This window comes from Furipterus horrens, unplaced genomic scaffold, assembly GCF_987537825.1.
Source record: "Furipterus horrens unplaced genomic scaffold, mFurHor1.1.pri manual_scaffold_4, whole genome shotgun sequence".
In the NCBI taxonomy this organism is placed as follows: domain Eukaryota; kingdom Metazoa; phylum Chordata; class Mammalia; order Chiroptera; family Furipteridae; genus Furipterus; species Furipterus horrens.
This window is the reverse complement of record NW_028327174.1, coordinates 14,383,609-14,398,732: the sequence shown is the minus strand read 5'-3', so window position 1 is coordinate 14,398,732 and position 15,124 is coordinate 14,383,609. Positions and strand designations below refer to the sequence as shown.

At 40.9% G+C, this 15,124-nt stretch overlaps 1 protein-coding gene across 1 annotated transcript in view; it reads left to right on the top strand.

Annotated features, from left to right (window-relative positions):
- The first annotated feature begins 12,763 nt into the window (after window positions 1-12,763).
- STAB2 (stabilin 2) overlaps window positions 12,764-15,124 on the top strand; it is a 125,839-nt gene continuing 123,478 nt past the window's right edge. The window contains exon 1 of the mRNA XM_090272601.1: window positions 12,764-13,010. Within this exon, the coding sequence (XP_090128727.1) occupies window positions 12,933-13,010 (78 nt within the window). The 5' untranslated portion in view covers window positions 12,764-12,932. The remainder of the gene's footprint in view (window positions 13,011-15,124) is intronic.

The window sequence follows — 15,124 nt, the reverse complement described above, 5'->3', positions numbered from 1 at the left end:
CCGAAGAATGAATGGGTAACTAAAATGTGGTATAGACATACGATGGAATTTGACACATTCTTCAATGTGTCAAACATATTGACACAGAATAAGCAAGACACAAAAGGAGAAATATTGCAATTTCACTTATATGCAGTACCTAGAATAGTCAAATTCATAGAGACAGAGAGTAGAATGGTGGTTCCAGAGGCTGGGAGGAGGAAGGAAATGGGGAATTAAGTGTTGAATGGGTATGGACTTCCAGTTTGAGATGGTGAAAAAGTTTGGAGATGAATAATAGTGATGGCTACACAACAATGTGAAGATACTTAATGCCATTAGACTGTACATTTAAAATGAACTAACATGGTAAATTTTATGTTACATATGTTTTACCATAATAAAAATAAAAAATGAATTGTCTTTTAATTTATGTACACTTGAATTGTATTTTTCTTAGGCTAGTGGTCCTCAACTAAAGAAAGAGAAGCAAAAGGAAAATGAAAAAATGAACATTTTTGCTACAGGTTTCCAAAAAGACTCAGAAAAGCCACAGTGATAACAAGTCAAACCAAAGTGGAATTAAGTTGAGGAACCCAAGGACACTAACAGCTTTGTGGCTTGTCCAAGATTACACAGCTTGGTAATGGGAGAGCTAAACCTAATGTGTGGCGGAGAATGTGTGATGGTTTAGTGATTTTCACATCTTGGTTTTTGGGTCTTGTCTGGGAGACCTTGACAACTCCCCATCTCTCTCCGTCTCCAACAAAGGTATTCACTCCAGCAAAATGCCACAGGGCAAGAAGTCCTGGAGACTGGCATAAGCCACCTAAGCCACTGAAGACTCTGTGCCTTGAGGACCAACTCTGGGGCTGGGACTCCAGTGGGGAATGTGGAGAGTAGGAGTGCGCAAGGGAGAGGTGGGTGGATTTGGGCACTGCCTTTGCTGTGTCCCATAGATTTGGGGCTGCCGTGTGTTCATTTTCATTTGTTTCCAGAAACTTTCTGATTTCTTCTTTGATCTCATTGTTAACCCATTCATTGTTTAATAGCATGTTATTTAGTCTCCATGAATTTGAATGTTTTTGAGTTTTTTCCTTGTGGTTGGTTTCTAGTTTCAAGCTATTGTGATCTGAGAAGATGCTTGATATGATTTTAATTTTCTTGAATTTGTTGAGGCTTGTTTTATGTCCTACCATGTGGTCTATCTTTTCAAATATGCATTTGAAAAGAATGTATATTTTGCTTCTTTGGGGTGAAATGTTCTGTGTGTATCAATTAAGTCTATTTGATCTAGAGTGTTGTTCAGTTCCACAATATCCTTGTTGATTCTTTGTTTGGAAGATCTATCCATTGTTGACAGTGGGGTGTTAAAACTCCCTATGATGACTGTTTTGTTGTCAATATTTTTCTTGAAGTCCTCCAAGATTTTCTTTATATATTTAGGTGCTCCTATGTTGGGTGCATATATGTTTACAAGGGTTATATATCCTCCTGTTAGGCTATCCCCTTAAGTATTATGTAGTGACCTTCTTTGTCCCTTATTATGGCTTTTGTTTTGAAGTCTATTTTTCTGATGTAAGCATTGCTACCCCAACTTTTTTGTGTGTCTGTTTGCTTGGAATATTTTTTTCATCCCTTCTCTTTCAACCTGTGGTGGTTCTCTTGTAGACAGCATATATGTAGGTTATGCTTTCTTATCCATTAAGCTACCCTATATATTTTGATTGGAGCATTTAATCCATTTATGTTTAAAGTTATTATTGATAGGTACTTATTCATTGACATTTTTCTGTACCTGTATTTCTCTCTTTCTCCTTCTTCTCCTTTTCATAGCAGTCCCTTTAGCATATCTTGTAGTTCTGGTTTGGTGGAGATGTACCCTTTTAGCCTTAATTGTCTGGGAAGGTCTTTATTTTGTCTTCCATTTTAAATGAGAGCCTTGTTGGATAGAGTAATTTTGGCTGTACACCCTTGCTTTTCATTACTTGGAATATTTCATGCCAGTTCCTTCTGGCTTGTAGTGTTTCTGTTGAGAAATCAGCTGATAGCCTTATCAGAGCTTCCTTTTATGTTACTAGCTGTTTCTCCCTTGATGCCTTTAAGATTCTCTCTTTGTCTTTAAATTTTGCCATTTTAATTATGATGTATCTTGGAGTGGGCCTCCTTGGATTCATCTTTATTGGAACCCTCTGTGCTTCCTAAACTTGCACGACTTTTTTTCTCACCAAGTTAGGGAAGTTTTCTGTCATTATTTTTTCAAACAGGTTTTCTATCCCTTGTTCCTTTCCTTTTCCTTCTGATATTCCTATGATGTGAATGTTGTTACATCTCATGTTGTCCTGAAGTTCCCTTAAACTATCCTCATTCTTTCTTAGTGTTTTTCATTTTGTTGCTCTGACTGGGTATTTCATTCTACCTTGTCTTCAAGTTTACTGATTCGGTCCTCTGCTTCATCTAGCCTGCTTGTAATTCCTTCTCATGTATTTTTCATTTCAGATATTATATTCATCATTTCTTCCTTATTCTTAATCATAGTTTCTATGTTCTTTTTCATGCTGGTGTAGTTCCCACTAAGTTCCTTGTAGCTTCCATAAAGTTCCTTGTAGCTTCCATAAAGTTCCTTGTAGTTTCCATAAAGTTCCTTATAGTTTCCATAGAGTTCTTTGTAGTTCTCATTGAGTTCCTTGAGCATTCTTATGATCATTATTTTAAATTCTGTGTCTTATAAATTGTTTGCATCAATTTCATTTAGCTCTTTTTCTGGAGATTCCTCCTTTCCTTTCAATTGGGGGTTATTTCTTTGTCTCCCCATATTGGGTGACTTTTTGTATGTTTTCTGCATCTTAGGTTGCTCTGCTTTAACTGCTGCTTTTTGGGTGGACTTTTATGGTAGGACTTCTGTGGCACTCAGTGGTGTAGTCCATTTGTTCTCCTGATCCGGATGCTCCTGGGTTTCCCTTTATTCAGTTTATGCGGGCTCTCTTTTTTGTACCTGGGCTTTGATTATTGCTTGGTGACCCATTCATTGGTGGGTTCTCACCACTAGCTGGTTGACTGGGTTTCACTACCCCTGCCACATCTTGTATGCACCCATTGTGAAGTGTCTTCTGTACTCCTTGGCTTCCAAACTTCATATCAGCTAAGATTCCACTAAATGTTCAGTTTATTTTTTGGAATATCAGCCAAGTATCCATGTTGGGGGGAAAAGCAAGTGGACTTAGCTTCCACATACTTGGCTGCCATCTTCTCAGTCCACTCCCATCCTTTCTTAAACCTACTCCATTCAGGCATTCTTCATGACCTTTCCACTGAAATTGATCTTGTCATGTTCACCACAAACTTCCATATTGCTCAGATCAAAGGCATAATATCACTCCTCACTTTATTCCACACTTCATCTTCATTCAGCACAGGTGAGCATTCCTTCTTCCTCAAACCAGTTCTCCTGAACCTCTTATATAGATAGTATCAGTGTTTCCTGAGCTCAGTGGTCTGCTTTCTACCTATTCTCACTCTCTGAGTGAAATATCCTGAGGCTTTAAATACAACCTATGGTGCTGATGATTCTCAAACATATATATGTCTTGCCCAGGCCTCTCTCTGGAACTCCAGACTCATTTATTCAACTGTTCCTTGAATCTCCATTTGGATATGTAATAATCATCTCCAACTTATTATATCCAAAACTGAATTCCTAAATATCCCCTACAAAACTCTATTTTACTTACACCTTCTTGTCTCATTAGATTTATTCTTTGAGTTACTCAGGCCAAAAACATTGGACTCAACTTTGATTCCTCTCTTTCTTACTCCCCCCGCCCCATTCAAACTATCAGCCAATTTTGTTGGCCATCCTTGTGAAACAGATTAAGAATCTGACCCCTTCTCACCACATCACTGCTCCCAACATGGTCAAGCCACCATCATTTCTCCCTTGGTTTGTTGCAATAGCCTGATGAAAGGTTTTCTCAATTGCTCCCCCATGGTCTATTTGAAACACAGCAGCTGGGATGCTGGTTTCCTAATAATATACAGAATATGTCTTTCCTCTACTTAAAGCCCTCCCAGAACCCTCACCAAGGCCCTTGACTTTCTATCTCCCATTACTACTTCCAATAAAGGGCACTTGCTCTTTCTCCTCACTCTACCTAGAACACTCTTAAATACCCACTTAGAAAATTCCCTCACCTCCTTTAAGTCTTTCTCACATTTCACCTTTTCAGTGAGTATTACCCTGAATGTCCTATTTAATATACCTTTACTTGCTCTCTAAAACCCCTTTATTCAGCTGTGTTGAATCTGTCTTGAAATTTTTAATATTTTTTTAATAAAGGGCCCTGTGTTTTCATTTTGCATTAGGCCCCAAAAGTTATATAGCCAGCCTTAAAGATCTCTACTTTCCTCTGTTTTCTGATTTGTAAAACAAAGATAACAATAGCACTTTTCCCATAGAAATTGTGAAAGGATTAAATAATGTATAAGTACCAGGCACATAAAATTTATAAATTCATTCAACAAGAATGTATTGTATATTATGTATCAGGCACTGCTCTAGGCACTAGGGAAGTGCCAATGCAAAGTTTCTCTCATGGAGCTTACACTGCAGTAGGGGAAAGAGAGACAGTAACAAACAAGATACCATCACAAGGAGTAAGTATCATGTGGAGAACGAAAATGCCATCATGTGACAGAATGGTTAGATGACCACGGTTGCCTGGGTGACCAGGGGAGGCTTCTCTGTAAGGTGACATTTAAGTGAGAACTGATGACAAGAAAATAATCAACCATGCCAAAATCAGAGGCAAGAGAATTCCAAGCAGAGGGAAAGTAGTGAACGTGCCAAAATGGGGACTACTTGGGGTGTGAGAGACATAGGATAAAGGCAGGATGGGTATGGCAACGTGCATTAGAGAGTGAGGCCAGAGAGAAGATTGGGGCCTGGATCAGGTAGGCCACAGCAATGGGTGCCACTTGGTTAAAAGTATGATGGCAAGTCATTCAAGTTTTCAGCTGGAAACACTTGGTTTCACTCATGTGTTTAAAAGTTAACTCTGGGCCTGGCTGCTGTGGATCAATGGATTGAGTGTCGGCCTGCGAGCCAAGTGTTGCTGGTTTGATTCCCAGTTGGGGCACATGACTAGATTGCACGTCAGGTCCCCAGTTGGGGGCGCGTGAGAGGCAACCACACAGTGATATTTCTCTCCCTCTCTTTCTCCTTTTCCCTCTCTCTAAAAATAAATAAACAAACAAATAAATAAACAAATTATTTTTTTTAACAAAAGTTAACTCTGGCCCTGGCCAGGTGGCTCAGTTGGTTGGATCATCATCCCATACACCAAAAGGTTTCAGATTAGATACCCAGTTAGGGCACATACCTTGGTTGTGGGTTCAATCTCCAGTCCCTGATCGGAGTGCATACAGAAGGCAACTCATTGATGTTTTTTCTCACATCAATGTATTTCTCTCTCACTCTTTCTCTCCCTTCCTCGCTCTCTAAAATCAATAAACATATCCTCAGGCGAGGATTTTAAAAAAGAGTTGATTAGAGAGATGCAAATAAAAACCACAATGAGATACCACTTTACACCAGTCAGAATGGCCATCATCAACAAATCAACAAACAACAAGTGCTGGCGAGGATGTGGAGAAACGGGAACCCTACTGCACTGTTGGTGGGAATGCAGACTGGTGCAGCCACTATGGAGAACAGTATGGAATTACCTCAAAAAACTAAAAATGGAACTGCCTTTTGAACCAGTGATTCCACTGCTAGGATTATACCCGAAAAATCCTAAAACCCCAATTCAAAAGAACTTATGCACCCCTATGTTCATAGCAGCACTGTTTACAATAGCCAAGTGTTGGCAACAGCCTAATTGCCCATCTGTAGATGAGTGGATCAAAAAACTGTGGTACATTTACACAGTGGAGTTCTATGTAGCAGAAAGAAAGAAGGAACTCCTGCCATTTGCAACAACATGGATGGAACTAGAGAGAATTATGCTTAGTGAAATAAGCCAGGCAAAGAAAGAAAAATACCATATGATATCACCTAATACAGGAAACTAAAGAACAACACAAATGAACTAAATAGGACAAAGAGCAGAATAGCAGTCAATAGGGGGGAGGGGGGAGGGAGAGAAGGGGGATAAGTAAGGGAAGGGTTTAGTCAAAGAACGTGTATAAAAGACTCATGGACATGGACAACGGGGAGGGATATGATTGTGGGAGAGGGGATGGGCTGGGTGGGGGGAGCAATGGGGGAAAATGGGACAACTGTAATTGAAAAACCAAAAAATAAATAAATAAATAAATAATATTGTAGTATGTAAAAAAAAAAAAATTCTTTTTAAATAAATAAATAAATAAATAAATAAATAAAAGAGAGTTGACCCTGACCACTGTTTGAAAAAATGGATTTGGGTGGAGGGGCAAAGGAGGAAAGAGAAGTGAAGTAGGATTTTGCTACAGTAATATAAGCAAGAGATAATGGCAGCTGGAACCAAAGGGATAGTGGTGGGGATGAAGAGAAGGGGTCAGACTGATAATGGGATTCTAGCTGTTGAGGTAGAATCAATAGGAATTGCTGCTGATGGTGGTGAGGAAAAGAGAAGCATCAAAAATGATTCTTGAGCAATTGGGTGGATAAATGTTCATGATGATCACATGAATACCAAAGATTATTAAGTAAATACCAAATGATTAATAACAAGTACTGGTTAATAATTAATTAATTATTAATCCTAATTAAGTATTGAGATGTTTTCATAAAATCACATCCTAAGCAAGAAGGTCCCCTGGGTGTGCTGAGCACCCAGTAGATGTTGCTTGAGTGAAGGAGTGGGGGGAGGGAGGATACTGAGGCGGAAGTGGAAGGGGAAGCTAAAGAGAAACGTTGTCAGCTTTAGAGTTTTGCCTAAAGCAAGACCTGCTGACTTGTCTCCACAAAAAGGAAAAACAAAATCCCACACAAAAAGAAAGTTTGCTGCATAGGAAGATTTGAACTAACAAAGGAACAGGAAAGGGCCAGGACAGGGACACATGTGTTTGGACACATCCCCCACTTGGGAAAGCTGACTCTGGAGAGGCCAAGCCCTGATGGGTGTGCAGGAAACTCTTTTGCCCTGTCAGTTCCTAAGAACAAGCGGACGTGTTTATCTACCCTCTCAAAGCATGACGAGAGGAACCGGGAGAGGCTTGGGGGGGCCAGGTGAAGGCACAGACATTTCTCCATCTGTTCATCTGTCCCTTTCTGTAGGAGGGGAAGCATTCACAGAGAGGAAAGCCATGATCCTAATGTACATGCTACCTAAATACATCACATTTCAACCAAAACCAATAATCTCTTGAGTCCTGATATCTTATACTCACACTAATAACCTTCTTAGAAAATTCATTTCCTGAGAAATGTACTTAAAGGGCACCTCTCCATGAAGAACGAACGCTTAGACTCTTTTCTAATCGTGGATAGTGCTACACAGGTCCATGTTAAGGTGCACCGTAAGTAGTTGCCACTATTGGTCCATTTTTTACCTAAAAGAGTGGCTATTTCATGTGGTGCAACATCATACCTGCCTTTGCAGCCTGATGAAATAGTTTAAGCAAAATACTACCATGACAATGAATCTTAGCTTTATTAAATACATCCCCGACCCTCCCCTCAAAATCATAGAATGTTCTCTCTGTACCCTCTGAGAAAGTCATATTCAGGAATTAAAGCAATGTCAGGTTACTTGAGAGAGAAAATGGTTACCTATATCCCCCCAGGATGCACCAAAATTCAAGCACAGCACCAAAATGTTCAAGACTTAAAAAAATTTGGAGGGGGAGAAATCTCCTCAGGGTGAGAAATGTGAAAAGAAATATTTTACAATCTTGCAAATGTGGAGAAGCAGAGTGAATATCAATGCCATACAACCCCCTTGTTTTATCATAGAGCTCAAGGACTTGCCCAAGGTCAGGGTCAGCAGGTTTGGGAAGAACTGGAGTCAGACCCTTGTATGTATTAAAACAACTCTCTTTTCCAAATCAATATTCATTGTATACGGAAAGAGTCTGGGACTGTGCGGATGAAAACCACTTCGTTTGTAAGAAATAGAAAAATATTTAACACAAGTTACAAGAATTTTATTTTGCAGTTATCAAACTAATAATCCAACAATAAGATGTGGAAAAACTCCCCAAGAAACAAGATTTTAGAGTGATCCATTACAGGAGGGTGCTGTGACAGAGCTGAGTGGTAAAAAGAGCAGAATAAGCTGATTCTGTAAATGGCTCAGAGAATTTAAAGAAAAAAGAAGAATATGTTTTAATAAATGTATTTTTTTAAGGATGGTGGTATTTTACTTAAATTATCTAACCTACTCATTTATATAGCTGAGAAATTTTCATGTCGGTGAGTTATTGTCTCAATCAATCGTATTGAGCACTTACTATAGACCAAGCACTCTTCCATATATTTAAGCTAAATCAGTTAACTAAACAAACAAAAGACCCCATCCTTAATGAGCACATATTCTAATTGGGGAAACAGACAATAAACAATAAATAAAATAAGCAAGTGAATTGTATGGTGATTTAGAAAGTGACATGTGCCAAGGAAACGGAAAAAGGAGATCAGGGTAAGAGGAAGTAGGGGCTGGGCAGGCATGGGGGAGGGGGCAGGGTGCATGCAGCTGTTTTCAACAGAGTAGTCTGCATAGGTCTCTTGGAGAAGGCGGACTTGAGCAAGGGCTTAAAGGAAATGAGTTAGTCAAGTGGCTTTTGGGGGAAAGATTGATTGTTCCAGGCCTAAATAAACCACTAAGCAGAGGCATGCCTAGCAGGTATACGCTTCATCGTGTGCTCTGAAAAGCTGGCATGGTACCTGTTTCTTCCTTTTACATAGAAAAGAAAGCCTCAATCCATCCAGTTTGCCCATGTTATACTGTGCTGTGGATGGTAAGACTAGTAGTCCACGAAGTGGACCATTGGGAATCAGTGAGCCAACACTCAGCTCTGGCCCAGGTATGCCTGAGGTTATAGGAATCTCAACCATGCTCTTTATTTTATATCCATTTTTCAGGGCTCTGTGTCCATGGCCTTGTCTCCGTGTGACAACAAATAGACAGCTCCCAGTGCAGTTCAGCATTTCACTGACCAAATTAGATGAACCATGGATAAAGCATTTAGTAGCTTAGGCATCAGCTATCAGCATGTGGTCTACCATCATAGGCAGAGCATATGATCATAGAGTAAGATTACCAGTTCGTCTATTGCTGGTTCATACTAACCTATTGACCCTGTATGAGTCACTCAATTCTTTTACGCCTCAATTTTGACATCTACCAAATCAATATACATTCTTTTGTCCAGTCTATTTCATAAGGTTGTAATAAAGTAAAATTAGTTAAGTATTTAGAGTGCCTGGCACATGTAAGATTAATTAAATTAGTTAAAGATTAGGAGCAGCCTGAGTTTGTGACAAAGAAGAAGACAATGAAGATGAAGAAAGAGGAAGGGGAGGAGGAGGAGGGAGGCAGGAGAAGGAGGAATGGTAATGATGGTGGTGGTGAATGTTACTCATAGCCCACATGAAACACTTCATTATTCAAAGTGACTAAAATCTTGGTAACTGGCATAATAGAGAGAAAGGAGCCATTAAACACTAACAATTCAGAATCCTGTAGCTCAACAGTTACCCAGCAAGTGTCCTAGCCCTTCCTTTTCTTTTTCCAATATGCAGAAAGTCTCTGCAGAGTCCAATTATTAAACGAATCCTCTCGCATTGCCACCGCTGAGGACAGATCTCAGGGCAAAGGAGGTGACTGGCAGTGGAGGAGGATCAAGAAAGCCATGAGAATGCAGAAGGGTGACCTGAGCAAAAGAAAGCCAGTCCCAGGTCTTAAGGAACTGACCGCAACACAATAGGGGATACTGGGAAAAACAAATGGCCTGAGAAATACCATTGATTAAAAACTGTTGTGTCAAAACGACTTTGAATGGCAGAGACAGACATAAACAATCTGCAAAAAGGAACATGAATCACAGTAAAGAAAGTGACATTCCACCCTGTAAGGGACACACATATCAGCAGGAGAGAGGAAATCCAGACCCACCTCACAACTACACTGGACTAGGGTAGAGATGTGTGTAGCTGCTGTCTATGAAGCTGGCATCTTTTAATTGATAAGTGTACAAAGAAGTCCTATGGAGTCCCCGTGGCCATTGTCAGGCTAACTTCTACTTCATAGCAACTTAAAAATAGAATATTCAACCTTCTGAGTGTAGGCCAGTATTTCCCTAAGACAGATCAATAGAGCACTAAATCTGGAGATTGCTAGGCTAGTTTGCAAACGGGAAAAGGGTCTCTTGGTCTTAAAAAAATGGAAAATACTGCTTTAATCAAAGTGGAAGTGTCTTTCTTTGCTTTTGTTACATTAGGTTTTACTGCAAGACTTCTCAGAACCTTTAATAGGCGAATGAGCATGGCCAGTCAATAAGAAAGGGGCATCAGAGGCAGACTTTCCCAAATCATCTGATGAGGGAATTCTTCCTTCCCCAGCATCCCCTGCAGCATCTCCCAGAATTATTTTTAAAATGCAAATATGAGTTCATTTTATTACTTTCCTAGGGATCTAGAACATTCCAAGCCTCAAATATTTATCCAGGTCCTTCAAAGAGAAAACAATCAGAAAGAAACTTCTAAATACTCTTCCTGGTGTATCAGATAAGGTGACACAGCTGTGTAACAGATAAGCCTCAAACCCTCATTGGCTTCCCAGAATCATGGCTAATTTTTTTTCTCTAGCAACAGTCCCATGCAAGTAGAATCATCCACGAAGCTCGGGAAAAATACTCTGTCTATTCTCCACACCCAGAAGTTCTGACTGGATTGTTTAGAGTAGTGCTGGATGGACATCAAGGAATTTTTTTCTAAGCTCCTCCAGGATTGCAAATCATGGCTGAAACCCACTGAACCAATGGAATGTAAGAGCGTCCTCATTGGGCATCTTCCCTTTCAGACCTCTGGGTGAGCTTCTGAAGGCTGTCTGTACTGGAAATTTATGAGATTATTAATCAATATAATGTAATGTTTCAAAAATTCAAAAAGAGAAAGACTTGGCAGAGAAAGAAGTTGTTTTACCAAAACCAGTCTCTATAACTGCGTGAGGCCCCCAGTTAACTGTCATGAGATTTACCCTCATAAGCCCACCTTGTTGATAAGCCCCAACTTGATCCTTTCTGACACTTTTCCATCATGTTGGTGGGACCAGAGCACCATCTGGTATTTGTTTATGTGTAAAAAGTTGTTAAGTTGTTATCTTAGGCAGTAGAGGGCACATCAGAGAAGGAAAACTCTGACTCCAAAAAACCTCCACTGCCTTGCGGCATACCTCTTCAGGGGAAAGGCTAAGGGAGTAAACCCCGACAGAAAATCCAGAGCCAGAGTCCCTAAGGCGGTTTGACGTTGTAGTCAACACCGGCAACTCCTGCGGCGCACCTGAAGCCAAGCTGTATTGACTCCGTCTTTCCCTTGGACCCTTCAGCTGTGAAGAGAGAGGGGGTCTGCTGCATGGGCAACAGCAGACCCTCCATATCACCCTGCCCAGGCTCTGTAGCTTCAGCTTCACTGGAGAGGACACTCCAGCATCATCACAAGATGTCGATTCAACACGGGAGGAGACAGATACCGTGTCACTCCCGAGTTGGACTGCACAGCCATTCTCGGCGGTGCAGATAGACTCTTAAGAAGCTACACCATCGTCTCTCGAGACGGACGGCTGCCGACGACGAGAGGGTAATGGCTAAAAGTCACACAATTTGAAAACTGGATTCCCACCCACTAGCTGTACAACCTGGAAAAGTTGCCTCACCTCTCTGCCTCAGTTTCCTCATCTGTAAAATGGAGAGAATAATTATAAATATGTTACAAAGTGTAATGAGGATTCTACCAGTTAATCCATGAAGAGGTCTAGAATAATGACTAACACATACTAAGTTTTCAACAAATGTTGGCTATTATTATTTGTTTTATTATTGTAAAGTGCAAGTCTCTGCTCTAGGTGGCCAGGAGGCACAGAGACAATGAAGACCATGCTCCTGTCCCCAAGGAATTCACAACTGGGCAGGGGGGGCAGACACACAGACAGATGAACTGTGATAGATGTGACTAGGCTTTCATACCATTGTGTGCATAATGCTAAGAGGGTCCCCAAGATGCTATTAGAGGGGCAGGGCAAGAAGGATTCCCAGAAGAGGTGGCATTAGATCTTTGAAGAGGGGTCCTTGCAAGTTGAGACCTGTAGGCTTAGTCATTGGCTCCTGAAGTGACATGGAAGATGAGAAAGGACAAGTTGAAAACCCACTGTCGGCATCTGCAAAGACACATTTCTTTGCAGTAGTTTGCTAACCACACTAAGTGAGGCAACCATTAGTCTTCAAAGTCAAGGCCAAGGACTGGGACTTCTGCAACATTCCCTCCAGGGGATTGTACCCATTTATGGACACGCCCACAAATACTGCCAGACAACAAGCTTGGATTCATACAGAGAGGGCTGCAGTTTTCCACGGTGCGGTTGTGGGAATGTTGGCGGGTCTCTGGGTCCAGGAGCAGACAGGACCAGAGGCAGAATGGGCAGAGCGGTGGGAGGCAGGACCTTGTTCTCAGGAGTTTCACAAGGCACAAAAACTCAGGATCGTGTTCCTGCCCCAGCCCCTTCAGGATATCCTGTCATTTAGCCAGGGCATATATACAGTTGAGAGTGGCCAAAACCACTACAACTCCTGGATTTTCCATTTTTCCGGTGTAAAGGAGGCTTCCACATATCATCTGGCTCAGGGAAAGGAGAGGGAAGTATTTAAAAACAGACACTGAAATGAGAAAGAATTCACTGGGACTTCATCAGTCCAAGTTAAAATAGGGTTCTGACAGGTGCTTGGCACAGAGAAGGAGCAAATATTTTCTCACTATGCTACAAAATTTAATACTTTTTTTTCTTGGATTGGTTGTACAAAATTTCTGCTCCCCACCGGAAACAACACAGCAGGTAAGATGAGACTTCAGCTTTTTTTAATTTGTTAATTTTCAGGATGTGTTCAAAAGCTTTTGCTCCCTTATGTTGTCACAGATAGAGAGTATAATCTGGGCTCCATAAAGTAAAGAGAAAGCCTGTGGAGATGCACCATCTTTCTGAAGGTGTGCTAAACCAGTTGGTATTTTCTGTGCTAAAATGCTATTGTTGGGATCTCTGATTTTAGCGCTCACATTCCTCATTCCATGGTGGATTTGGGTATCCTGGGTTTTGTATGTTTGTTTGTTTTAATAGTCTCATCACTTCCTATTGCACCATTCTGAGTGTAGAACATAACAACGGCTGTGGAGAGATGTTCTGGGGAATTCCAGGTTGGGGGATAGCTGGCTGAGAAATACAGCATTACAAAATGCATTAGGTATTCCCCCTTCTACCTTCCCGAATTGTAGTAAAAGCACCCAGGGCACTTTACACTGGCACACCAGCTTCTCAAGCTAGCTCTCATGAGTTGTCGTCATAGAGCACGTTCAGTGTCAGATCTGCAACAAGGCCAGCCTAAAGAATGGGGTGGGGGGGGTAGGGAGTCAATCCAAGTGATTTTTTTAAAAATTCATTTCCCAAGATATGATTTCTGCTCTATGAACAATAAACATGATTCTGAGTCTGTACCAGGCAAATTTTTATCAACACCAATTTCACTTTAGTTGGCTATAGTCTAATGATATTTTTCACAGACACATTAAAAAATGGCATAATGGTTACTCACTCCGGCTCTGAGGTTAGCTAGAGATGAGTTTGAACTGTGGTTTCATTTGTGTGACAGATATTTCTGAGGATCAGTGACTGCTCCACAGCTTACTAGTTGTTCAACCCTGAGCAAGTTACTTAGTCTCTCTAAGCTTCAGTTTCCCCCCTGACAGTGCTCCACAAATAGCAGTAACTATCATCCTCACCGTCACCATCGCCATCACCATCACCATGAGTGCCTGCTTTAGTGCAGAAATCAGGTGTGGACTGGTGCTTAAAGCTGAGTATGCTCTTACAGAATGGATCAGATGGGAAGTACAACCAGCCATTCCATTTGAAAAGATTTGTTTGATGATGGTCAAGGGATTTTTGAAGAGAATACTAACTTATTAACTTATTAACTCTGGCCTACTGAGAAAGAAAAAGCAAAGTAATGTCACCCCTTGTATTTACCCACATGGGAAACCCTAATGTAAAGAAAATTCTGCTTTAAAAATAGAGAGGTTCATGACCAGTGAAGGAAATCAATTGAAACTGTATTTAATAGTGGTTTTGCTATTATGCCATAAAGATCATTCCAGTGTTCTTTTGGTGCATAGTGACCAAATGAAAGCTGCCAGGAAAAAAAAAAAGAAACAGAGATTTTGTTTCTCTATCCACCACTATACAGTGTGCAGGGAAGAGAAATGGCTAATCGAGGAATCAGCAGACCACTAACTGACAGTGTGGTCTTGGGTGGGTCACTGAACCTCCCCTCACCTCAGTTTGCTCCTCTCTAAAATGAAGGCTGCCTTACTGTCTTTCGGATGGTCAAAATCAAATATGTTTCTTTGGAAGTATGCATAACCATGCACTGCTCTGTAAACGTAAAGTTTCTTCTTGTGCAGCCTTTACCAATTTCAATGAACACAGAAGTAGATACAATGTTCCCATGACCCCTAACCTAGTGCTGGTCCCATGGGATGACAAAAAAAATAAAAATTAAGAGTAGTGGATTTTAGGTGGAGAGGGAGGACAGCAAATGTGCTCTACTGGCCAACGTTTGAGAAAAGAGAGAGAGATGAGTGTGGTTTTGTGTATGTGGTGGTGTTTTATGAGGTTTGGGGAAAGAACGTTTCTATCAGGAGGGGCAACAAGCAAAACAGAGATGGGAATAGAGAAGTGGTAGAGGAATTAGCATTTACTGCCTATGATATTCCAGTCCTGGGCCAGGCAGTCCTGGGCAGTGGTTATCAATATATTCCATCACAGAGGAGGGCAAAAAGTAAGGAATTCATTCCAGATTGTGCATTCAGCAATATACTGAGCTTGACTCCAAGCTTAGCCCTTCTGACTCCCAAGTTCAGTCTCTCTTTGTTGTACAAAGCTGCTCCTTCTTAAGT